This window comes from Anguilla anguilla, chromosome 1 (assembly GCF_013347855.1).
Source record: "Anguilla anguilla isolate fAngAng1 chromosome 1, fAngAng1.pri, whole genome shotgun sequence".
Taxonomy (NCBI): domain Eukaryota; kingdom Metazoa; phylum Chordata; class Actinopteri; order Anguilliformes; family Anguillidae; genus Anguilla; species Anguilla anguilla.
The window spans coordinates 82,787,440-82,814,408 of NC_049201.1; the positions used below are offsets into that span (position 1 = coordinate 82,787,440).

Here is a 26,969-nt window from a genome sequence, read left to right on the forward strand (position 1 = left end):
CCCCCCCCCCCCCCCCCCCCCCCCCCCCCCCCCCCCGCCAAAAAAACAAATTAAATAAAATCATTTTTATATTAATTCCATTTTATTCATGTGTGGGCATCTATTTCATCTCTGTGAAATGTGAAAGATACAATAATCCAGTCGGCTGTATGTGGTAAAAATCATCTTCATGAGGTATAAGCATTGAAATGTAACTAATTATGTGCATGATGGACCGTATAACAGGCAAAGCCAAAACAAAGTTCTAAAAGGTCGCATGAACATCAACCACAGAAACAGTGCTGCACCAGCAGAACTGAACTGAGATGTGGAATAAAATAAAGAATAGAACAGGCTGCAGGAAGTGAGCAGCGCTTTAACTGTCTGTGGTCAGGGTGGCTCTCGCCTGAAATTAGGCATCTTCACCCACAGCCGCGCCCGCTACTCCTCTGCACAAAAGAGCCAAGCAGGGGCACCTCACAGTACCCGCTTTGGGGCCCCAGAGCAGTGCTCCAGGTGGGGATGGAAACTGCAACCTCAGAGCTCCCAGTCACACTCTGGACCTCCAAACCACCATACTGCACTGCTGCCATACACAAAGATACGAAAACTACGCCTGTCCACTCCTTTCATCTTCTGTGAAAGTACAGTGTGTGCAATCTTTATGTTAATACGAGGGTTATAGGCTAAGCTACAGCAACGTTTTGTTGATGTTTCGTCTTCATGTCAAAAATCCGATGCATGAAACATAAACACGACTGAGCAATGTATGGTAGCAATGGTAAAGCAAGCTGATTGTGGCAGTAAAAATTACCACGGAGGGATAGATGGATGCAATACATTCAATCTACCTGTAGATGGGGCAATTATTAAAATCGATGAGTCCTGTATGTACATTTCAGATCAATTTCTTGGACGATCTTTTACTAAACTGAATTAAATAATCTGGTTTAGGTAATGGATTTTGTATAGGGCTCCTGAATGTATCAGTGATTACCTGTGCCTGATGCCTATCACACCTTTTACAGTCACTTTTATATTAACCTCTACTGTACATGTATTGGAATAGGGGTGGCACGGTGGTGCAGTGGGTAGCACTGTCGCCTCACAGCAAGAAGGCACTGGGTTCGAATCTCGGGTTGGGGCCTTTCTGTCTGGAGTTTGCGTGTACCTCCGGGTACTCCGGTTGCCTCCCACGGTCCAATAACCTACAAATAGGCCAATTGGAGACTCTAAATTGCCCATAGGTATGAATGTGAGAGTGAATGGTGTGTGTTCCCTGCGATAGATTGGCAACCTGTCCAGAGTGTATTCCTGCCTCTCGCCCAAAGCATGCTTGGATAGGCTCCAGCACCAGCTCCAGCTTAGGATAAGAGGGTATAGATAATGGATGGATTGATGGATGTATTGGAATTGGCAATGCCTCAGATCTTAGCAACAGTTTGTGTTGTAATCCGGAATCATTTTTGTGAAGATAGTAGTTAAGTTTATTTTATAAGCATAATATGCCAAAATGAACATAAATATTGACATCTGAATTTCAATAATACAGTGGGGGCAAAGAAATGAGAATTACCCAGTCTTTTTGAAAAGGCACTACTGGTCCAGTCCAGACACAAAGCAAAGACTCTGTATATTTTATTCAAACGTTTGTATCCGATAAAATCTAAAATGTGTATGACCTTCAGGAAGTGAGTCAGATCTGTAACACATTGTTTTATATTTAGTTTGAAGTACTTTCTTCACGGTCACATTCAGCCACACTGCTCTGTCTGTAAGGCTGTTTTATACTAATGGCTCATTAGAAAACCACTGAGGCCAAATCAGAATTCTCTCTTGGTAAGTGTGTTATCATATCATTTCATTTAGTCTAAATTGTGTTACAGTATTGTGTGGTGCAAGAAGATTAAACTGGAATCAAATATTAAATAAAATGTATTTTCTGACTAGAAATGATTGCTGCTTCTTCCATACAAATAACATTCATCAAGTAAAATGCTGTTTGAATCTCTGCTTTCTGGAATCTGTGTGAGCTCTTCATGAAACCCAAAGCATTATTAGGCATCAGCAGCACATTACCTCACTGTGTGGGCTTGTGTAGTAATTGTTATTCTGCTATTTCTGCAAATTAATAAAATACTCTGACAGTCTTTCTTTGTGCTGTTCATTTTCACAGTGTAAATAATAATCAAGACCTGTATATGTGTATTTGGATAAATATTTTCAATCTGATGCAGCCATGCTCTTCAATACCTTGTTGGTAATCGTCCTCTCCGTGTCAGGTAAATTGTTTGTGTGTTTTTTTTCCAGGAATGTATATAATTTCTATAAAATAATGTTCTAAAGTACATTAGTTTAGAGTAGTGCAACATCGCTCATCTGAAGAGAGGGGAAAAAAGAGAGAACTGATAAGATGAAGTTCCTCTTCACACTCAGCATTGAAACTGAGACAGAGGCATGATATAAATCTCTGTGCCTGTACTAAATGATCAGATCTGTTGATTGTGCATGTTGCATTCTTAGAATGACGACACAAGTATTTCAGTGCTACTACATTCTAGCAAAGCTAGCTACTAAGCAAGACTTCCTGTACCTGCGAATCTCACATTGATCAGAGGCTACTGCCATATACTGACATCAGTTAGTATTGAAATACAAGTACAATTATTGATGTTCCATAGTTTTGGAGAAGTTAGGTGCAGTTTATTTAAAGTTTTGTTTATTGAATCCCTTATCTGTCATGTTGCCAACACATCAGTGTTTTAAAGGATTTCTGAGAAGTGAATTTGTGTGTGTGTGTGTGTGTGTGTGCATTTGTGTATGTGTGCGCATGTGTGTGTGTACGCGTGTGTGTGTGTGTGTGTGTGTATGTACGTGTATGTGTGTCTGCATGTGTGTGTGTGTGTGTGCATGTGTGTTTGTTTGTATTTTTCAGGTGTTCTGAGCCAGAGGGGATGGGGAGTGACTTACACCCCTGAGAGAATCTGTGCCTTAACGGGGTATTCAGTAGACATGAGCTGCACTTACTCATATCCCACATCTCACACAGTGCAGAAAACTTTCTGGTTTATTCACTGGAACAAGCCACAGGAGCCTGAGGACCTGTCCCAGGACCCAGAGTACTCTGACCGTGTGGAGTACCTGGGGAATCAGAACAGTGACTGCACTTTCAGAATAAACCAACTGAGTGAAACTGATTCAGGAACATACCGATTCAGGTTCCTGACTGACCTGACTGATGTTGAAAATTCTACTGGAGAACCTGGTGTCACATTAGCAGTTACAGGTAATTATTTTAGGCTATAAACTCAGAAGATTTTCTTCCCACAAGTATGAATGGAAGTTTTTTTACAGGTCTAATTTGCTATTTGCAGATCTACAGGTGATGGTGAATCCTGGCACAGTCACAGAGGGACAGAGTGTGAGACTGACCTGTAGCACCACCTGCACTCTGACTGGCAGCCCAGCCTTCATCTGGTACAGGGGTGGATCTCCTCTGTCCTTCACTGATCAGAGTCACCAGTTCACAGCCAGCAGTGAAGACCGAGGCCGCTACACCTGTGCTGTGAAAGGCTATGAGCTTCGGTCCCCTGCAGTGGCTCTTAATGTGAGATGTGAGTGCTAGGCAAACTTGTGTGGTCGTCAATATTTGTGATTTTCAAAATTCTTCAAATCTCACAAATTTGAAATATTTCAGCCATAATTTTCCACTAAATTGTACAGATTATTTTATGCTGCATGTAAATGTACTGACACTAAAGCACTGGATGAAATTTCAATACCTGAAAACATGCTATGATGCAATGATTTGAAAACACTATGTCTGCCTGAGTCAGGTTTAAATTTCACATGAAACTACAAATTATTGTTCTCTCTTTCAGATCGTCCCACGAGCATCTCAGTATCAGTATATCAGTATTTTTATATAGATGTCACCCCTCAATGTGACATCTATATAAAACTGCAGGACCTGTTATTATCTCTTTCAGATCCTCCGAAGAGCGTCTCAGTATCAGTGAGCTCCTCTGGTGAAATAGTGGAGGGCAGTTCAGTGACTCTGACCTGCAGCAGCGCTGCCAACCCACCAGTGCAGAGATACGCCTGGTATAAGAATAACAGAGCTGAATCCTCGTGGAGAGAATCCAGTAACACCATTAAAAGCATCACACTGCAGGATGCAGGAGAATACACCTGTCAGACAGAGAATGTGATTGGGACAAACATCTCTCCTCCTAAACGTCTTAATGTGCAGTGTGAGTATATCAGTGCATCTCAGCTTTAAACACACAGAGCAGAGAGTCAGTATCGCCTGAGCGTCTTTGGGCAACTGCACAGTAGTAAGACACTGAGTAAAGCAGTCACACTGGCCAGTGGAGGAGAATGATGAGCCTGATCACACTGAAATGTCTTAAGTAAAGCATGTTGTCATTTTGAATTTGCACAGGGAAAAAAATGTCACATGTAGTGGTTGAACATTAACAGAATGAAGCTATCATTATTAATGACCATGCTAAAAATGATTATATCTAAATATTGCTGTCACTTTTGAAAACTTGCCTGTCCTGAGTCATTTGCGAACTAACCTTTAAAAAGCTGCAGTATATCCAGTTCATTTTAAAACAAAGCACAACATACTGGGATATTCACATTGTGGGATTTCAGCTCCATTATATACTTTACTTTGAAATAAATGTCCCTGCTAGTGCTTTGATATGCAACACAGTGAGTGAGAAATTATATTGAATTTAACACATTTTTCTAATTAATTTAAATGCTCCCAAGAACACCTCAGTGTGACATCTATATAAAACTGCAGGACCTGTTATTTTCTTTTTCAGATTCTCCCAAAATCACCTCAGTATCAGTGAGCCCCTCTGGTGAAATAGTGGAGGGCAGGTCAGTGACTCTGACCTGCAGCAGTGATGCCGACCCACCAGTGCAGAGATACACCTGGTTAAAGAAGACTGGATCTGTATTCTTGAGGAGAGGAACAGAACGGAGTTACATTATTAAAAACATCACACTGCAGGATGTAGGAGAATACTACTGTGAGGCAGAGAATGCTATTGGGACAAAAAGATCTCCTCCTAAACGCCTCGATGTCCAGTGTGAGTATATCAGTGCATCTCAGCTTCAGACACACAGAGCAGAGAGTCAATATCTCCTAAGTATCTTTAGGAAACTTTGCAATCGTAAGACACGGAGTAAAGCAGTCACACTGGCCAGTGAAGGGAGAATCTTATGAAGATATAATTGATTTAACATGATGAGTGAGCCAGATGATACGGACATGTCATAAGTTAAACGAGTAGTCATTCTGAGTTTGCACAGGGCAAACAATCATACCATATGTACTGTAGATGTTTTATACCAAGTAATCGTTACTCTTAATAAACCAAGCAAACAGGTTTGCGTGTTTCTATTTCTATTTTTAACCTTTCTAAACAATGCTAAATAAAATTTCTTATCTAAATACTGCTGTCATTATTGAAAGCTTTTCTATCCTGTGTCTCAAGGCCATTCACCAACCCCCATAAAAGGATGCAGTAAATTCTACTCATTTCCAAACAAAGAAAGCATTTGCAGTGTGCTATTTCAGCTTCATTATAAACTTTCCTTTGCAATAAATGGTTCTGAAACTATTTGAGACAAATCACAGAGATTGATAAATTATATGGAATTTAACACATTTCTCTATTGATTTCAGATGCTCCCAACAACACCTCAGTATCAGTGAGCCCCTCTGGTGAAATAGTGGAGGGCAGTTCAGTGACTCTGACCTGCAGCAGCGATGCCAACCCACCAGTGCAGAACTACACCTGGTTTAAGAAGAATGACACTGGAGTCTGGCAGGCAGGATTTGGACAGAGTTTGAACTTTTCTAACTTTAGATCCTGGAACAGAGGACAGTACTACTGTGAGGCACAGAACAGACTTGGAGCTCAGAATGCTTCTGCTCTACTGGTCACAGTGCAAGGTAGGACCAGAACATATTTTATACGATATTTTATACGATATTGATTATGATCCAGAGGCTACAAACCAATGCTGATCATGATACTGGTGCTACAATCCGAATTGGATCATGGTAGATAATGATGATGAGCAGTTTAACTAAAAGTATCATGATGCCAGCATTGAATTCAGTAAAATTCAAATGTACTGAAATTTTTAGTAAAGGTAGGCATATAAGGGGTGTATTTAAACATTTATGAACTTTTGCCTTAAGGACCTTGGTGAGGCATGTTATGAAATGAACACTGCTATATCATAACTGACAGGGCTACATCTCTCTGACTTAGGAGGTCAGTCACTGATCGTGGCTGCAGCTGTGGGAGTGGCTGCCATTTTGGCTCTTGTGTTTCTGGGTGTTGTGTGCCTGAGGTACGTGGTTGTAAATGAGTCGGTTTGTAGTCACTCCAGTGTGAATTACTGTATGTCTGATTTAGACTCATAGTTTAAAACGAGTGCACATTTTTGTGGAATGTTTTTGTCAAGCTTTAGCTACGTTACATCATGCTGATGCCATACCCCCCTCTAATGTCTGATTAGTGCTTAGACCACTGCATTATTAGACATTTTGTTTTATTGAGATGTCAATTTTATAAACTCTGACTGATGCGTTTGAGTGTCCCAATTAGTTTATCAAACCTGTATGATGTGGTAACAGAATCACCTTAAAGCTTGTTCTTAATATGAATAATGTGGACAGTTACAGACCATAACAAAGTCTTGTCAAGAGCATCAATTTGCCCATGAGCTCCAGTGTTGGTCTGAATAAAGCAGAACTACATTTACTGGGCAGGAAGAAACCTCTTATAACTCAAGCTCATTTCCTGTAACCAAATGACATCTGAATAATAAAAAATACACACATACATGGACACTACTGCCTCAGCAATACACATCATTCAAAAAAATGCAAATTGTTGTTTGCACAAGAGGGGGTTCTTTAAATATTTGTCTGAAGGTAGATTTACTTTTTATTTTTATTATTTTTTTCTGAATAATCAGGAGGAGAAAATCAACAAATGAGACAGAAGGGGACAGGCAGGTGAGTCAATGAAATCAGTCTACATATATGCATATATGTATTTATCTATGGATGTAATATTATTTTATTTGTATACATTGTTTAAGTAAAAACTGAAATTCAATAACACTTTCTATGATGCCTGTCTATAATCCATTATATACTACTTATAATGCCTTATAGTCTGCTCATAATACAGTATAATTAGAGTTATGAAGACTGTTTAACACTCATAATGCTTTATAACAGTAATCATAAGACATGATTTATTTATTTACATAGCACCTTTCTTACAAATAATTAGAAAGCAGAGCAGTGTGTGCCAAATGGCCTTGAAGGTTTATTAGATTATGTACAGTGGTTATGATCTCTGTGTCATTTTTCAGTGTGTAGACATGCTTAATGGAAATATTTCAGGAGTTAAATATGTGTATTCCCCTATAAAGGACAGTTTCGGTTTCTCAAATGGGTTTGTAGTATATGACAGAAACATGCTACACCGTACAATACTGCTTTTGTGCATATAATAATCTGTTCATTACATACAGAGGCAGGGAGAGTGACTTGTACTTTATGTGTTGTATTCACCTGATTTCAGTGAATAAATACAAAGAGATTATTGTTGTGATGAAGGTTTATTGCTATTGGTTATTGAAAATATATACTTTGAAATGAATATATGAATGAGTATTTCAGTGTGAAATCTTTCCAAGATTTTAAGAAAACCCACTGTAAAATTGGTCATGTTAGAGACAAAATAAATTGTATTAAGTGTATTACATCTGAAACGTCTGGTTCTGCTGATGGCATGTATTTGAATATAAAACATTGATTCATTAGCTGATTTTTTTATATCAGGTTAAATGCATGTTTTGGAGTTAATGGGGGCGAGTAGCTCACTCCAGCTCTGAGGAGCTCACTGAAATGAACAGGTACTTTCTGTGGAACTTTCCCATCCTTCTCCTGCCTCTTTTCTTTACCCTGCAGGGGAATAAAAGTCCCATTTATGGCAACGTCTCAGGGATGGCAATGAGTCACACTGGAACACAGGGTACGGACAGAGACGACGGTGAAGTTCCCCTCTACCTCTCTGTGTTGCCCGCTAACACCCGCAATCAGGAGTAGGTTCTGTACTCCATTGTTCAGTACGCCAGCATCCAGTTCCGCCCCTCCAGTACTGCCCCCAGGTGAGAATATCCCACCTTTATACTACCTGTGCTGACTGTCGCTGTGTCAGGTCTATTATCTCTCTCCAGCAGCTTTTATTATAGACTTCTCTCTCTGATTGGGGTCAGGTGAGTGTCCATTCCATGCAGGTTTTTGGTTTAGCCCAGCACTACAACACCTGATTCAACTAGTTAACTCATCATGGTCTTCAATCAAGACCTTGATGAGTAGAATCAGGTGTCTTTACGCCTGGGCAAGAACAAAAAACCTGCAACCACTCCGGCCCTCTGTTCAACCTGCTAACAGCCGCAACCAGAGTGTCTCACTGGATAGACCAGAGCGTCTCACTGGATAATAAACTAGAGTGTCTCACTGGATAGACCAGAGCGTCTCACTGGATAATAAACTAGAGTGTCTCACTGGATAGACCAGAGCGTCTCACTGGATAATAAACTAGAGTGTCTCACTGGATAGACCAGAGTGTCTCACTGGATAATAAACTAGAGCGTATCACTGGATTGACCAGAGCTTCTCATTGGATTGACCAGAGTGTCTCACTGGTTAGTAGACCAGAGCGTCTCACTGGATAGACCAGAGTGTCTCATTGGGGAGAGCTGAGATTGTTGTGCTATGATTTATGTTGGAAACAAAAACACAGAGTAGTTAGATTCTAACCGTAGTAGATGTGTTACATTTACATCAGCGTGTACAATATTAGAAATTAATGATAGCAATAAAACGTACATCCATAACACTTGGTCATGTAAGCCTGTACAAAACAAACCCTTGAAACAAAATACAATTGAGCATTTCAGAGAAAAATGCAAATGAGCATTTCTGAGATTCCAGTACTTCTCAGTACATCTGTAACAGTTCATATATTTATGTGTTCGTAGGACCGGGTGTTGCCTTGATGCACACTATTTCTAAATGTTGGTTATTTGTTTGTTGCAGTCCCATAGCCCAGTTCAAGTATTTTAAAATGTTGTAATCTCTCGCTGCTGCTTTGCTAAGAACTTCTCTGCCTGGTCAAAAGAAGAACGTGGTAACACGAGGACTGGATGTTCTGCTGATCTAGATTCATCATTTGTTTTGTTCTGCCTGGCAGCTTTCTTCTCTTTTCATCTCCCTGCTGGGTGACCTAAGCCTATGACATCACAGTGATGTAATGTTTTCCAAAATTCCAGATAACTGTTCTGTAGCTAAAGCTTCTGCTTGTGCGTCATGTTGCAAGGTGTGTCTAAATGTGATAAAGGCTCAGGCAGGATCGACTGAAATGAGAATGAGAACGTCTGTGACTTTAATAGAGTCTAAATGCGCTGTTTTCTCCATGCAGGTCACCAGCACCATCGGTAAAGGAAGACTGTGTCCTCTACAGTACACTTCGAAAACTGGACATGTGAAAATAAACCAGGAAGATATCTTGCTTCATAAACTGTGGACCAATGCTGATTATTCAGTGTATATTTGGACATTTTCTTTGAATGTGTGAGCATTTTCTGAGTTTTTTCTTGAACTTTAAACAGCAGATTGTCTGCAAAGTAATCCTCAAGCGGTATGAACCAAACATTTTCTTCACTGGATGATACATTTTAAAGTATTTATTAAAACCAGTGAACATAAACTCTCCTCATGAACTCAGGTCACATGACTGTGCCTTTGTCACATGACCAGGATGACTGTGGTTTTTGGAGTCTGCAAAGATGTGCTCAGAATGGATCATTCCTTTGGCATTCTATCAACATTTACATGCATAACAGCTCATGCCTTCATATTGTACACAAAGTATTATTATGATGTTGGTGCCTGAAAGCCATTATCATTGCTGAATGTATTCGTTGGCCAAATATACTGCAGAATTTGGCTTTATATGTAATTCAAAATTTTTTTTATTTTTTATTAATACTTGTATAACATTTACTATTACAGACATTCTTGTGCACATTTTGTGATTATGTTGTGCTTATTACTGAGCTGATACCATCTAGAGTATAAATTCACATAACGTGAATTTGTTTTTCACATTCTTAGTGTTTGTTTTTGTACTACCAAACGTTAGAATTCAGAGCATACCTTGAATTTTTTAAACAATCATTCAATGAAACAAATAAAATAAACCTATGCTTGAAGAATTTTGTAAGTAAACCGTGTACTGTAGGTGTTACCCCCTGGGTTCTGCTGATGGAATAGAACATGTGCAGGTAAGGCACTAAACAGGTATTTTTAAAAAACATCCCACATGTGTGATGGGGGGGGGGGGATGATAAGCACTAAAGGACAAGGAGTATTCAAACTAGACAGAACAGAATAATATACTTCTCTGGGTGGTAAATCCTGCCGTTAAATACTAACAAAAAACTACTCAGCGATAAGGGCAAAACCGAACAGAAAAAGGAGTATAATAAAGCTGTCTCATAAAAAGAGAGTGTAAAGAAGGTGAAAACTAAAGAAAACATCCCTCGAAATGAGGATTGATAGAAAAACACCCAAATTGCAACACCAAGTAAGAGATTATTGTGCAATTATAGTAAATAATCCCTTAAATCTCAGCCTTCAGTACAACACAGATCTCTTCCAAAATAGGATGAAAGACTGTTACAGCACTGAAATGTTACAAACACACTCACAGAACACTGGCTTACGTGTAACCAAAGTTGACACACAAGCACTGACTGCAGGCCAGCGAGAGCTAAAATATGAACTACAGCAGGTGATCCCAATTAGCTCGATTAGGGGAAAGAAGTAACAAGGCTGCCCTCCAGTGGCCAAGGATAGCCACTACCACCCAGAACCATGACAGGACCCCCCCTCTAAGGAGCGGCCCCAGACGGTCCCTCAGAACCACGCCTGCGAAAATCCCGAATAAGCTCAGGGTCCAAAATGTCCCTAGATGGGACCCAACAGCGCTCCTCAGGGCCATAGCCCTCCCAGTCAATGAGAAACTGAACCCCTCTGCCCACTCGTCAGGCTCCCCACCAATGAGCCGAGGCGGGGGCGGCGGGTGGTCCGCCGGAGCCAACGCGCTCACGAGAACCGGCTTTAGACGGGAGACATGAAACGCGGGGCGGATCCTCATGGAGCGAGGGAGCTGCAGGCGACCAGTGAGAGGGTTGATCTTACGGATGATCTCAAAGGGCCCCACGCAGCGAGGAGCGAGCTCATGAGACTCTACCCGTAGAGGGAGATCCCGAGTGGAGAGCCACGCCCGTTGACACACCCGATAGGGAGGCGCAGGACGGCGACGCCCGTCAGCAAGTCTTTTCTGACGAGCAGAGGAGCGTAGGAGCGACGCGCGGACTTTTCTCCAAGTGGCCCGACACCGCCGGACAAGGAACCCGGCGGACGGCACCCCGATGTCCCTCTCCAGTTCCGGGAACAGAGGGGGCTGATACCCAAACTGAGAGACCTGTGGATGTATTCCTGCCTCTCGACCAATGCATGCTTGGATAGGCTCCAGCACCAGCTCCAGCTCAGGATAAGCAGGTGTAGATAATGGATGGATTGATGGATGTATTGGAATAGGCAACGCCTCAGATCTAAGCAACAGTTTGTGTTGTAATCCAGAATCTTTTTTGTAAACATGGTAGTTATGTTTATTTTATAAGCGTAATATGCAAAAATGAACATAATTATTGACATCTGAATTTCAATAATACAGTGGGGGCAAAGAAATGAGAATTATCCAGTCTTCTTGAAAAGGCACTACTGGTCCAGTCCAGACACAAAGCAAAGGACTCTGTATATTTTATTCAAATGCTTGTATCTGATAAAATCGAAAATGTGTATGACCTTCAGGAAGTGAGACAGATCTGACATTCTACTTTTATATTTAATGTGAAGCATTTCATTTGCGATCATATTCAGACACACTGCTCTGTCTGAAAGGCTGTTTAATACTAATGGCACATTAACAAATCACTGAGGCCAGATCAGAACTCTCTCGTGGTAAGTGCATTATCATATTTCATTTAGTCAAAACTACGTCACAATATTTTGTGGTGCAAGAAGATTAAACTGGAATCAAATATAAAATAAAATGCATTTTCGGACTACAAATGATTGCAGCCCCTTCCATACAAATATCATTCATCAATTAAAAGGCTGTTTGAGTCTCTGCTTTCTGGAATCACATTAACAGCACATTAACTCACTGTGTGTGCTTGTGTAGTAATTGTTATTATGGTATTTCTGCAAATTAACAGAATACTCTGACAGTCTTTGTTTCTGCTGTTCATTTTCACAGTGTAAATAATAATCAAGAGCTGTATATGTGTATTTGGATAAATATTTTCAATCTGATGCAGCCATGCTCTTCAATACCTTGTTGGTAATCGTCCTCTCTGTGTCAGGTAAATTGTTTGTGTGTTTTTTTCTAAATGTTGTTCTGATGTTTCAGTCTGCATATATAGTATTTATCAGGATGTGTTCCTATTTATTAGTCTCCCTTCATTAGCTCAATCAGAAGCAACAAAAGTGAATGCATTTAAATTGCATTAAAGAATGTATATAATTCATATAAAATAATGTTCTACAGAACATTAGTTTAGAGTAGTGCAACATCGCTCATCTGAAGAGAGGGGAAAAAAAGAGAGAACTTATAAGATGAAGTTCCTCTTCACACTTTGCTGGCGAATCTCACATTGATTGGTGGCTACTGCCATCTACTGACATCAGTTAGTATTGAAATACAAGTACAATTATTGATGTTCCATTGTTTTGGAGAAGTTAGGTGCAGTTGTTTTAAAGTTTTGTTAATTGAATCCCTTATCTGTCATGTTGTCAAAACATCTGTGTTTTAAAAGATTTCTGAGCAGTGTGTTTGTGTGTGTGCGTGCGTGAATTTGTGTGTGTGTGTGTGTGTGTGTGTGTGTGCGTGCATTTGCGTATGCGTGCGCATGTGTGTGTGTATGTATGTGAATGTATACATGTGTTCGTGTGTATGTTTGTGCATGTGTGTGTGTGCACGCCTGTATGTGTGTGCGTGTGTGTGTGTGTGCACGCCCGTGTGTGTATGTGTATGTGCGTGTATGTGTGTCTGCGTGTGTGTGTGTTTTTTATTTTTCAGGTGTTCTGAGCCAGACGGGATGGGGAGTGACTTACACCCCTGAGAGAATCTGTGCCTTAAAGGGGTCTTCAGTAGACATGAGCTGCACTTACTCATATCCCACATCTCACACAGTGCAGAAAACATTCTGGTTTATTCACTGGAACAAGCCACAGGAGCCTGAGGACCTGTCCCAGGACCCAGAGTACTCTGACCGTGTGGAGTACCTGGGGAATCAGAACAATGACTGCACTTTCAGAATAAACCAACTGAGTGAAACTGATTCAGGAACATACCGATTTGGGTTCCTGACTAAATGTTATGGTGGAAAATATACTGGTCATCCTGGAGTCTCATTGACAGTTACAGGCAATTCTAAACTTGCTTTATATACTATTAACACCTAATCATTTTCTAATAGAAACAGAATGTTTTTTTTTATCATGTTTATTCTTGTATGCAGGTCTTCAGGTGAAAGTGACAGAGAATGAGGAACACTGACCTGTAGCAGCACCTGCACTTTGAGTGGCAGCCCAACCTTTACCTGGTACAGGAATGGAGAAGTTGTGCTCTATGAGTACAAATACTCCCTCAGTTTAGCCAGCACTGATGATACAGATCTCTACTCCTGTGCTACAGGAGGAGTCACTTCCCCTGCAGTCAATGTGAAATGTGAGTGTCTGCCCACCTTCTGTTTTACTGGGAAATAATGCATGCAGGGCCGGCCCGAGGCATAAGCGAACTAAGCGGCTGCTTAGGGCCCCCGTGGCCACCAGGGGGCCCCCATGCGGTATTCATCCCCTATCGCAAAACCAGCGTTAGTAATTTAAAACGGAATGACAACCGAATATTTCATAACAATGTAATGTAAGACAGATTTTACAAAGCAGCCATCACCAAAGGTGTGTGCCAAAGCACACACCTAACTCATGTTTAACTGTGATTTATTTGATTTTCTGAGTGTTGCATTGACCTTCCTACATTTATGCATGCACTTATTTTTCACGACTCTGGAATGTAGTCTCTGCAATATAAATGTAAACTGAAATGCTATCTCTGTTTATTTACAGCAGGAGATATGACAGCGCTTGTATGGAGGGTTGTTGGAATCACAGTGCCTTTTGCACTCTTTGCTATCATGGTGTGCACAAGTTAAATGTTTGCAATGCAAAAGCATCTGGGTATCAATCATCACAAGACATGATTATAGAAATTCACCATTAGCTATCAGAGAGGTATGCAGTATTTTTACTAATTTGCTGTTGAATTCAGAGGAGCAGGTAGGAATGTTATGACAGAATGTCGTCTGGGATGGCTGATCCACAGCTCCTGAAGGTCTGTACTCAACCCCCCCTCCCCTTCCCCCATTTCAGCAGGAAGAAGAGCACCAACAGAGAGAGAGGGAGGAGCAGACGCTCTCGTACTGTAAGTAACAAGTTCCCGCCTGGATATTCTCACCATTATAACCGTACCAGCCGTTCAGAAAAGCAAAAGACAGTTCTGTGTACATGCTGTATTTTTATGAAACTGCAAAGTCAGCAGGTCTGTGCTGAGCAGAAGACACAAAGCACAGATACACACCAGGCAAGTTACAGTTCATCCAGTTCATCACTGTGTGATGCAGTCATTTTCAGTCTTCCTCCTTATTTGGTTAAAACTATTGAGGAATATCCCCCACTTAACTCTCAATATGTTGTAATTGTATCTGTGGATATTATTTAGTATGATTTTTTAACATGTGAAAAATATACTTCTGTAATGTAAAATCTTCAAGTGATTCTGAGATATATAATCCACTAAGTCAAGAAAGGAATCCGTTCTCGGGGACAACAGAGTGGATAGGGAATGCAAGGGACTGTGTGGCCACTCTGGTTCCCTTTTAACAGTGTAACTGGAGGCGCACTTATGTGTGACTGAGTCTCTTCCTGTTTCTCACCTCAGAGCAGAGCCTTCAGAGAGTGACAAACGCAGCCAGCGACACAAACTCTGTGCTTCAGAGAGCTGACGAGGCCTCAGTGTGGGGTTAAAACACACAGAGGAGAGAATCTGCAGAGAATGAGAAATGATGGAGATCAGGGTGAAAGAGTCTCTTTTTGTTTTTAACTTTACAGAAGTGCTGTATGTTTCTGCTAGCTTATCCAATTTATAAAGGGCTGTTGGTGGAGGATTTTTCCCAGAGTACTGTAACCCTGCTGCAACATGCATGTTCATGTAACCCTGCTGCAACATGCATGTTCATGTAACCCTGCTGCAACATGCATGTTCATGTAACCCTGCTGCAACATGCATGTTCATGTAACCCTGCTGCAACATGCATGTTCATGTAACCCTGCTGCATACATGCTCCTGTGACACCGTTACACGTTTATATAACCCTGTTACACACACGCTCATAACTCATGTGCATGCGCATGTACTCTCTCACATTGAATGAGAAGATTATAATGCAGATTAATGCAGATTATAATGTCCAAACTCACATAACTTTTAAAAGCAAGGTCCAAAATCTTTTAAAACAGTGTTTTAGCTTTACATTTTACATTGCCTTGTTAATGGTATTCACCCCATTTTTACTTTCTGTCTGTTTAGCTATTTGAAATAATGCATCTTTGTATTTGTTTTCTTTACATACATTGTTTTATTATGTCTATCAATATATTATGATTTATTTGAGCATTGTAAAGCACTGTGAACCTTGAACCTCCATATGAATTCCATTTTATTCATGTGTGGGCATCTATTCCGTCTCTGTGAAATGTGAAAGATACAATAATCCAATCGGCTGTATGTAGTAAAAATCATCTTCATGAAGTATAAGGATTGAAATGAAACTAATTATGTGCATGAAGGACCGTATAACAGGCAAAGCCAAACCAAAGTTCTAGAAGGTCACATGAACATCAACCACAGAAACAGCCCTTCTCCTCAGGACACTGAACTGAGGTGTGAAATAAAATAAAGAATAGAACAGGCTGAAGGAAGTGAGCAGCGCTTTAACTGTCTGTGGTCAGGGTGGCTCTTGCCTTGAAATTAGGCAGCTTCACCCGCAGCCGCGTGCGCTCTGCACAAAAGCGCCAAGCAGGGGCACCTCACAGTACCCGCTTTGGGGCACCAGAGCCGTGATACTTTCACAAAGATAACTACACCTGTCCGCTCCTTTTATCTTCTGCGAAAGTAAGTGCAATCTTTATGTTGATCTGGGGGTTATAGGCTACGCTACTGCAGCAAAATATTGTCATTCGCATTGGATCATGGTTCCCTCTTTTTTCTGGCTTTTAAACTACTGTTAACATATTTTACACAGCTGTGATGCTCATGTAGCTCTTTAATGTTTTTATATGCATTATTGTGTACCAATATGTCAAATTACACAGTGAAGCTACATTCTTGTAAAATAATCTATGTTGTCTGTAATTTGATTTTATATTGTCATTGTCCAACCATGTTAAACCTGCGTGAGCTGCTGTCTGTCTTGGCCAGGACACTCTTGAAAAAGAGATTTTGAATCTCAACGAGACTCTCCTGGTTAAAGTAAAATGTAATAATATTTACAAATAGAAACAATTATTCTTAAAGCTTTGCATTTATCACAGTCAGTCTGCCATGCTCAGAAATATGAGCCTGTCAGCAGGGCCGTTTCAGACAGTTTGAAAACCGTTAAGATCACACCTCCTCTACCAGCGTAAGTGCATGATTTAGCCCTGTTTTATTCTTAATGGCTGTTAACACATTTTTTCATTGACATGTAAAATAATGTAATGATTCAATAGAGTGCCTTGATAGAGGTTGAGAGAAGAAATCTTTGATTTTTGCACGCTTCAATTTGTTGCATTTGTTGCAAACAGTAAAATAATTTAAGTACAGTGTTGTTGTTCTCTGATCTACGGATTACAGCAAGTGCTTTATTCTGTGCTAATCTAGTGATCCTAATGGAGATCAGTCTCTCTCACTGCTGAAAGGTGGCTATGTGACCAGTGGGGTAAATATGCACAGCATTCGTTAAAACAGTAAATTAGCTTTCTTAAAATTAAAATAATGTAAAAAGAAATCATAATAATAAAAAAATAAAAACAAAAAAAAGATAATTGTTTTCTGAAAGTAACTCTTTCTTTTATTACTTTCCATGTTATCTGTTAAACGCTGAATATCAGTGATTCATTTTGTGGAATTTTGGTTATGGCTTAACAAACAAAAGGCAATAATATAAGTTATGTTTTTTATATGTATGTTCAGGCCGATGCAGCCATGCCCCAAACATCCTCAACAGTATTTTTGTAAGCCCTTCTCTCTGCCTCAGGTAAACAATTTAGTTACTTCAGTTCTGCTTATTAATGCCAGTTTACAGAGGTTACAATATCTATCAGAAGCTAAAATCTATTTAGAATTACTATGATTTCACATAACCTGTTTAACTCATTAGACAGGGAAAGCAAAAAATTAAAGACATATGTTACAGGAAATGGGAATCTAAATCTTATACACAAGATCACATACGTTGTTTAGATGCCCTATAGGCGGACATCTGTTTTAATCTACACTTGTATGTTGCATAATCTGTGTTTGTCGTTTTTCCAGTTATGTGCTGAGCATGCACTGACGCTTTTGCACAAATGATGTTCCTAACGGATAAATAAAGTTATTTTTAATTTTAATTTGAATTTGGTTTAGGTATTCTAGGCTGAGCAGAATCTTTTTACATTTGTTTTTACCACACATCTGCTATGAAATGTAGAGCACAGAATTGTGAAATGTAGAGCATAGGATTGATCTGAAGTTCCTCTTTATGCTCAGCTCTGCAACAGAGATGAGTAGATTTCTTTGGCTTCATGACATGGGCAGAACTGTTAATGAACTGCATTTACTGGTGTGCTCTATTCCTGAAGAATAGATTTTGCCATCATTTCAACTTTTGTGAAACTAAATTTTATTCTAGATATAATGTGTGTGTGTGTGTGTGTGCTTCTCCTTTGTATAGTCCTCAAGACCCCTGTCTGAAGATATTACAGTCTCATATTGTATTATATTCTGTGCCGATTATAATCTCCAAACTCAAGTCACTTTTAAAGGTAAGGTCCTAGATGTTTTTAGAACAGTGTTTTAGTACTTAATTTTACATTGCCTCGTTGTATTGATCACATATTTAAGTTTCTGTCTGGTTTTAGATATTTGAAAGAATGCATATTTATATTTGTTTTCTTTACATACATTGTTTCATTTTGTGTATCAATGTATTAAGGTTTATTTGAGCATTGTAAAGCACTGTGAACCTCAAACCTCTGTTCTGAAAAATATTATCATTATTTTCTTCATATGGCCATCATGTTTTGCCTGCATTCCATTTATTTCACGTGGGGATCAAGTTCATCTCTTTGAAAGATTCTATAATAATACTATACAATCGGTCGTATGTAGTAAAAGTCATCTTTATGAAATATCAGCATTGAAACGCAACTAATTATGTGTATGAAGGACCGTATAACAGGCAAAGCAAAAGCAAAGTTCTAAAAGGTCACATGAACATCAACCACAGAAACAGCGCTGCTCCACCCCAACTGAACTGAGGTGTGGAATAAAATAAAGAATAGAACAGGCTGCAGGAAGTGAGCAGCGCTTTAACTGTCTGTGGTCAGAGTCACACTCTGGACCCCCAAACCACCATACTGCACTGCTGCCATACACAAAGATACGAAAACTACGCCTGTCCACTCCTTTCATCTTCTGTGAAAGTACAGTGTGTGCAATCTTTATGTTAATAAGAGGGTTATAGGCCAAGCATCAGCAGCGTTTTGTTGATGTTCCAGCTTCATGTCAAAAATCTGATGCATGAAACTTAAACACGACTGAGCTACATATGGAAGGAATGGTAAAGCATGTTGTTTGTGGCAGTAAAATTTACCAAGGAGGGATAGATGGATGCAATACATTCAATCTACCTGTAAATGGGGCAATTATTAAAATCGATGAGTCCTGTATGTACATCTCAGATGAATTTCTTGGAAGATCTTTTTCTAAACTGAATTAAATAATAGTTTAGGTAATGGATTTTGTATAGGGCTCCTGAATGTATGGGTGTTTACCTGTGCCTGATGCCTATCACACCTTTTACAGTCACTTTTATTTTAACCTCTACTGTACATGTATTGGAATAGGGGTGGCATGGTGGTGCAGTGGGTAGCACTGTCGCTTCACAGCAAGAATGCACTGGGTTCGAATCTCGGCTTGGGGCCTTTGTGTCTGGAGTTTGTACTCCGGTTGCCTCCCACTGTCCAAAAACATGCAAATAGGCCAATTGGAGACTCTAAATTGCCCATAGGTATGAATGTGTGAGTGAATGGTGTGTGTTCCCTGCGATTAATTGGCAGCATGTCCAGAGTGTATTCCTGCCTCTCGCCCAATGCATGCTTGGATAGGCTCCAGCACCAGCTCCAGCTCAGGATAAGTGGGTATCGATAATGGATGGATTGATGGATGTATTGGAATAGGTAAAGCCTCAGATCTTAGCAACAGTTTGTGTTGTAATCCGGAATCATTTTTATAAAAACATAGTAGTTATGTTTATTTTATAAGCATAATATGCAAAAATGAACATAATTATTGACATCTGAATTTCAATAATACAGTGGGGGCAAAGAAATGAGAATTACCCAGTCTTTTTGAAAAGGCACTACTGGTCCAGTCCAGACACAAAACAAACGACTCTGTATATTTTATTCAAACTCATGTATCCAATAAAATCTAAAATGTGTATGATCTTCAGGAAGTGAATCAGAACTGTAACACATTCCACTTTTATATTTAGTGTGAAGCATTTCATTTGCGATCATATTCTGCCACACTGCTCTGTCTGCAAGGCTGTTTAATACTAATGGCTCATTAGCAAGCCACTGAGGCCAGAACAGGACTCTCTCCTGGTAAGTGTATAATCATATCATTTCATTTAGTCAAAACTACGTCATGATATTTTGTGGTGCAAGAAGATTAAACTTGAATCAAATATAAAATAAAATGCATTTTCTGACTAGAAATGATTGCTGCTTCTTCCATACAAATATCATTCATCAAGTAAAATGCTGTTTGAGTCTCTGCTTTCTGGAATCTTTGTGAGCTCTTCATGAAACCCAAAGCATTTTTAGGCATTAGCAGCACATTAACTCACTGTGTGTGCTTGTGTAGTAATTGTTATTCTGGTATTTCTGCAAATTAAGAGAATACTCTGACAGTCTTTGTTTGTGCTGTTCATTTTCACAGTGTAAATAATAATCAAGAGCTGTATATGTGTATTTGGATAAATATTTTAAATCTGATGCAGCCATGCTCTTCAATACCTTGTTGGTAATCGTCCTCTCCGTGTCAGGTAAATGATTTGTGTTTTTTTCCAAACGTAGTTCTGATGTTTCAGTCTACATATAAAGTATTTATCAGCATGTGTTCCTACTTATTAGTCTCCCTTCATTGTCTCAATCAGAAGCAAAAGTGAATACATTTAAATTGCTTTAAGGAATGTAGATTATTTCTGTAAAATAATGTTCTACTGTACATTAGTTTAGAGTAGTGCAACATTTCTCATCTGAAGAGAGAGGGGAACAAAGAGAGAACTTAGAAGTTCCTCTTCACACCCAGCTTTAAAACTGAGACAGAGGCATGATATAAATATCTGTGCCTTTGCAAAATGATCGGAGCTGTTGGCTGTGCATGTTGCATTCTTGGAATGGATAAAAAGTATTTTGGTGCCACATATTTTGATAATATGTTTGTTAGCAAAACATAACAGTTTTCAGCCGAGAGTGTACCCAGACACTCACTCTTAACTTGCTTGGCATAATGCTACTTTTTAACAAAGCTAGCTACTAAGCAAGATTTCCTGTACCGCGAATCTCACATTTATTGGCGGCTACTGCCATCTACTGATGTCAGTTAGTATTAAAATAGCTAACAGAGGGACAAAAGATTATGCAGTTAATTTGTTTGAACCTGCAAATTCTTATATCACTGAAAAAACAACTATATATATAATATATATATATTTATATTATTGGAAGGTCCAAAATTATATTAACAAAACCAACCACAGATATCACCCTGCCTCCAGAACATATCAAGGGCTCCACAAATTATTGATGTACTATGTAAGTTAGGTGCAGTAGTTTTAAAGTTTTGTTAATTGAATCCCTTATCTGTCAGGTTGCCAACACATCTGTGTTTTCAATTTGTGTGTGTGTGTGTGTGTGTGTGTGTGTGTGTGTGTGTGCGTGTATTTGTGTGTGTGTGCGTGTGTGTGTGTGCATGTGTGTGTGTGTGTGTGTGTATTTTTCAGGTGTTCTGAGCCAGAGGGGATGGGGAGTGACTTACACCCCTCAGAGAATCTGTGCCTTAAAGGGGTCTTCAGTTGACATGAGCTGCACTTACTCATATCCTACATCTGGCCCAGTGCAGAAAACATTATGGTTTATTCAATGGCAGGCACCACAGGAGCCTGAGGACCTGTCCCAGGACTCAGAGTACTCTGACCGTGTGGAGTACCTGGGGGATAAGTACAGTGACTGCACTTTCAGAATAAAGCAACTGAAAGAAACCGATTCAGCAATATATCGCTTCAGGTTCCTGACTGACAGCCAACATGGAAAATATACTGGTCATTCTGGAGTCTCATTGACAGTTACAGGTAATTCTAAACTTGCTTTATATACTATGAACTGGCAATACTCCTAATCATTTTCTAATAGAAACAGAATAGTCTTTTTATCACATTGATTCTTGTGTGCAGGTCTTCAGGTGAAAGTGACAGAGAATGAGGCACAGAGTGTAACACTGACCTGTAGCAGCACCTGCACTTTGAGTGGCAGCCCAACCTTTACCTGGAACAAGAATGGAATAGCTGTGTCCCATGAGTATAAATACTCCCTCAATTTAGCCAGCACTGATGATACAGATCTCTACTCCTGTGCTACAGGAGGAGACACTTCCCCTGCAGTCAATGTGAAATGTGAGTGTCTGCCCACCTTCTGTTTTACTGGGAAATAATGCATGCAGGGCCGGCCCGAGGCATAAGCGAACTAAGCGGCTGCTTAGGGCCCCCGTGGCCACCAGGGGGCCCCCCATGTGGGATTCATCCCCTATCGCAAAACCAGCGTTAGTAATTTAAAACAGAATGACAACCAAATATTTCATAACACCGTAATGTAAGACGGATATTACAAAGCAGCCACGCCCCCCACCCCCCCAGGCAACAGATTAAAAAGGGGTGCCCCCCCCCCCCCACCCCGGGTCGTCAGGATTGCTCTTAGGGCCCCCGAAACCCTCGGGCCGGTACTGAATGCATGTCTGTATTTATGGTCAATCCTACTCCAGCGGAATAAAATATTCTGTTTAAGAACAGGAAACAGGAAAGGATTTGTTTTAAATCACAACAGAGAAACAGCACACCATGGTGAGACACAATTTAGGGTTGATCATGAGCAGGGAGGTCAAAGCATATTAAAAAATTGTAAATTGATTGTGAAAATGATCATATTGCTAATGTTTTGTCACTGTTGTTATGACGATGTCTTTATGCATGTGTAATATCAATGTATCACTTTTATTGAATGTATATTGTACCAATAAGTACAGTTTACCTGGTTTTGAGGGAGGAGCAGAAGAGGGTGAGAGGATGGTTGAATAACTGGATGTTTTTCTTTCTGCATTTTGTTCCTTCACCCAGGTGTGAAGGTGGAAATCATTTCAGACACAGTGTCAGGGGGAGAGACAGTGGAACTGACCTGTAGAGCAACCTGCACTGGGCTGGGCAACAGCTTCATTTGGTACAAGAATGAGCAGCTTCTGACTGGCGACTACAGGTTCTCCCAGTCCTATGGAAACCTTAAATTCACAGCCAGAAGTGAAGATACGGGCAAATACTACTGTGCTGTAAGAGGCAATCAGCATCTTGTTTCCCCCGCCGTGACTCTCAGTGTGAGATGTGAGTGTTTGAGGTCTAGTTTGTGTATTTTACATTCATTTATGCACAAGAACCAAGAGAACAAGCATTCCATTATCAGACCTATTGAGATTTTGGGGTCTCAGTTGACTTCAATCTTCAATTGAAATGAAAAACTGGACCATTGACAGTAATATGCATTCATACATTTATTGTAGGTTCTGTACAATGTGGAATTTTGTTGAATAACTCAGTATATTGTGTTATTCTATTTCTTCTTCTCACTCAGGTGTAAAGGTTGAAATTAAATCTAGCACAGTGAGTGAGGGAGTAAGTGTGACACTAACCTGTAAAATCACCTGCACTGACCTGACTGGCAGCCAAACATTCATCTGGTACAAGAATGGACAATATCGGTCTCACACCACCCAGAATTATCAAAATCATGACCTTCACTTCAAAGCCAGCAGTGGACATGCAGGCAGCTACTCCTGTGCAGTGACAGGTCATGAGAATCTCCCATCCCCAGCAGTGACTCTCAGTGTGAGATGTGAGTATTTGAAGACAAACTCATACATTTAACTTTACTGAGCCTCATTTGTTACTCATTTTGAAAAAGCGGTGATGCAGCTGTACTTTAATGTACCTTTAAAAGACATGAGAACTGGGCAGAAGAGCAACCCGCAGATAATGATTAGGAAATGGAAGTTATGTTTAGAAACGATGTCGGATTAAGTTCATTCCAAAAATGCTGCAGCCTGTTTGTTAAAGCTATAAAGGAGAAGAACATACAATTTGATCATAGCACTTTATCCAAAAACCTCTGATTGGCTAGGCTCTATACCTACATTTCCATTGAAATAATAGTGTTGCATTCGGTCCGCCCAGGAAGAGGATTGGTCTGCCCAACCATGCTGTCCAAGCACAACATCGTACATCTCTGTATAGTGCAAAGGCATAAGGTGCTACATTGCCAGCTGAAAAAAGGGGCAGGCATGTCTGAATTGTCAAGTGCCTCCTTTGTTAAGAAAACATTGGGTAGCATTGCTTTGGAATACAGCTTCTTTAATTTTGGTGCGGCAAGATAGCCTATATAGTCCGTAGTACAGTAACTTGGCATCATTTTGAAATCAATACTTCTAATGGCAGGCCTAGATTTAGCCAGTTTGAATGAATGAGTTATAGACAGTGCTTTGTATGTGTGAGTAACTTCGCATTTTTGTGCATTGAAAACATGTTTTTTTATGAGAATACAATGCCCTGTAGATGGCGGTATCACCCTTTATCAGCCACCAAATAATTTTTAAAAGAAAACAACAAACTCAAAAAATTCTTAAGAACCAAAAAACACAGAACAGAACACAGGCAGGCAGGGTACAGGCATGTGGAACACACAGGCAAACACATAAAAGAAATGCAAGATACATACAGGTCAGGAACAAGCACAAGTCGGAAACAAACACAAGGAACCAGCACCCCAGGCAAGGGGACAAAGAACTGAAATAGACGGGGGTAACAAGACACAGGTGAACTCAAAGAACAATCAAACCAGAGGGAAGGGAAAACGAGAGGCAGGTGGGGACGGTGCTTAAATAACGAGACAATAATAAAATAATCGAAAGCAATAATACAATTAACCAACAGGGGAATGAGCAGGACACAAAACAGAAGTGCTGCCATCTTGTGGCCCAACAGGGAAAACAGAGATAGAAACACAGAACCATGACACTCTCATCCGCTTAGTGACCATCAATTCTCTACTCACGTTTCCGTTTGCTATTGATATTATTAGTGCACATTATGTCTGTTAAAAAAATCATTTTTATCACCTTGCAGGATATTCTACTGTAGAATAGAAGTGTGTTGAGTTACATTCTGTTTTCTTTTTTAACCCACTCAGGCTTGAAGGTGGATATAAATTCTGACACAGTGTCAGGGGGAGAGACAGTGGAACTGACCTGTACAGCAACCTGCACTCACCTGACTGGGAGCAACAGCTTCATCTGGTACAAGAATGAGCAGCTTCTGACTGGTGGCAACAGGTTCTCCCAGTCCCATAGAATCCTTAAATTCACTGCCAGAAGTGGAGATACGGGCAGATACTCCTGTGCTGTAAGAGGCAATCAGCATCTTGTTTCCCCCGCCGTGACTCTCAGTGTGAGATGTGAGTGTTTGAGATCACATTTGTGTGTTTTACATTCATTTATGCACAAGAACTAATTCTTCTGAGAGAACAAGCATTCCATTATCAGACAGATGGAAATTTTGGGGTCTCAGTTGACTTCAATCTTTAATTGAAATGAAAAACTGGACCATTTACAGTGATATGCATTCATACATTTATTGTAGGTTCTGTACAATGTGGAATTTTGTTGAATAACTCAGTATATTGTGTTATTGTATTTCTTCTTCTCAATCAGGTGTAAAGGTTGAAATTACATCTAGCACAGTGAGTGAGGGAGAGTGTGTGACACTAACCTGTAAAATCACCTGCACTGACTTGACTGGCAGCCAAACATTCATCTGGTACAAGAATGGACAATATCGGTCTCACACCACCCAGAATTATCAAAATCATGACCTTCAGTTCAAAGCCAGCAGTGGAGATGCAGGCAGCTACTCCTGTGCAGTGACAGGTCATGAGAATCTCCTGTCCCCAGCAGTGACTCTCAGTGTGAGATGTGAGTATTTGAGGACAAACTCATACATTTAACTTTACTGAGCCTCATTTGTTACTCATTTTGAAAAAGCGGTGATGCAGTTGTACTTTAATGTACCTTTAAAAGACATGAGAACTGGGCAGAAGAGCAACCCGCAGATAATGATTAGGAAATGGAGGTTATGTTTAGAAACAATGTCGGATTAAGTTAATTCCAAAAATGCTGCAGCCTGTTTGTTAAAGCTATAAAGGAGAAGAACATACAATTGGATCATAGCACTTTATCCAAAAACCTCTGATTGGCTAGGCTCTATACCTACATTTCCATTGAAATAATACAGTGTAGCATTCGGTCCGCCCAGGCAGCGGATTGGCCTGTCCGACCATGCTGTTTAAGCACAACATCGTACATCTCTGTATAGTGCAAAGGCGTAAGGTGCTACATTGCCAGTTTAAAAAAGGGGCAGGCATGTCTGAATTGTCTTGTGCCTTCTTTTTTAAGAAAACATTGGGTAGCATTGCTGTGGAATACAGCTTCTTTAATTTCGGTGAGGCAAGATATCCTATATAGTTTGTAGTACAGTAACTTGGCATCATTTTGATATCAATACTTCTAATGACAGGCCTAGATTTAGTCAGTTTGAATGAATGAGTTATAGACAGTGCTTTGTATGTGTGAGTAACTTGGCATTTTTGTGCATTGAAAGTGTGTTTTTTATGAGATAATACAATGCCCTGTAGATGGCGGTATCACCCTTTATCAGCCACCAAATAATTTTTAAAAGAAAACAACAAACACAAAAAATTCTTAAGAACAAAATAACACAGAACAGAACACAGGCAGGCAGGGTACAGGCATGTGGAACACACAGGCAAACACATAAAAGAACCACAAGATACGTACAGGTCAGGAACAAGCACAAGGAACCAGCACCCGAGGCAAGGGGACAAAGAACTTAAATAGACGGGGGTAACAAGACACAGGTGAACTCAAAGAACAATCAAACCAGAGGGAAGGGAAAACGAGAGGCAGGTGGGGACGGTGATTAAATAACGAGACAATAATAAAATAATCGAAAGCAATAATACAATTAACCAACAGGGGAACGAGCAGGGCACAAAACAGAAGTGCCGCCATCTGGTGGCCCAACAGGGAAAACAGAGATAGAAA

The 26,969-nt window shown here is 40.1% G+C and overlaps 1 protein-coding gene and 1 long non-coding RNA gene across 2 annotated transcripts in view; one reads left to right on the top strand and one right to left on the bottom strand.

Annotated features, from left to right (window-relative positions):
* Window positions 1-26,969, top strand: part of LOC118232142 (basement membrane-specific heparan sulfate proteoglycan core protein-like) — a 1,449,502-nt gene that overhangs the window by 45,841 nt on the left and 1,376,692 nt on the right. Inside the window, exons 3-8 of the mRNA XM_035426794.1 lie at window positions 3,354-3,593; window positions 21,988-22,206; window positions 22,924-23,181; window positions 23,429-23,689; window positions 25,040-25,303; window positions 25,560-25,820. Of these exons, the coding sequence (XP_035282685.1) occupies window positions 3,354-3,593; window positions 21,988-22,206; window positions 22,924-23,181; window positions 23,429-23,689; window positions 25,040-25,303; window positions 25,560-25,820 (1,503 nt within the window). The remainder of the gene's footprint in view (window positions 1-3,353; window positions 3,594-21,987; window positions 22,207-22,923; window positions 23,182-23,428; window positions 23,690-25,039; window positions 25,304-25,559; window positions 25,821-26,969) is intronic.
* Window positions 374-16,385, bottom strand: LOC118232591. Its single transcript, XR_004766345.1, has 3 exons — window positions 16,350-16,385; window positions 14,142-14,145; window positions 374-489 (listed from the first exon to the last, which is right to left on the bottom strand). It is a non-coding gene; the product is annotated as an uncharacterized LOC118232591 (long non-coding RNA).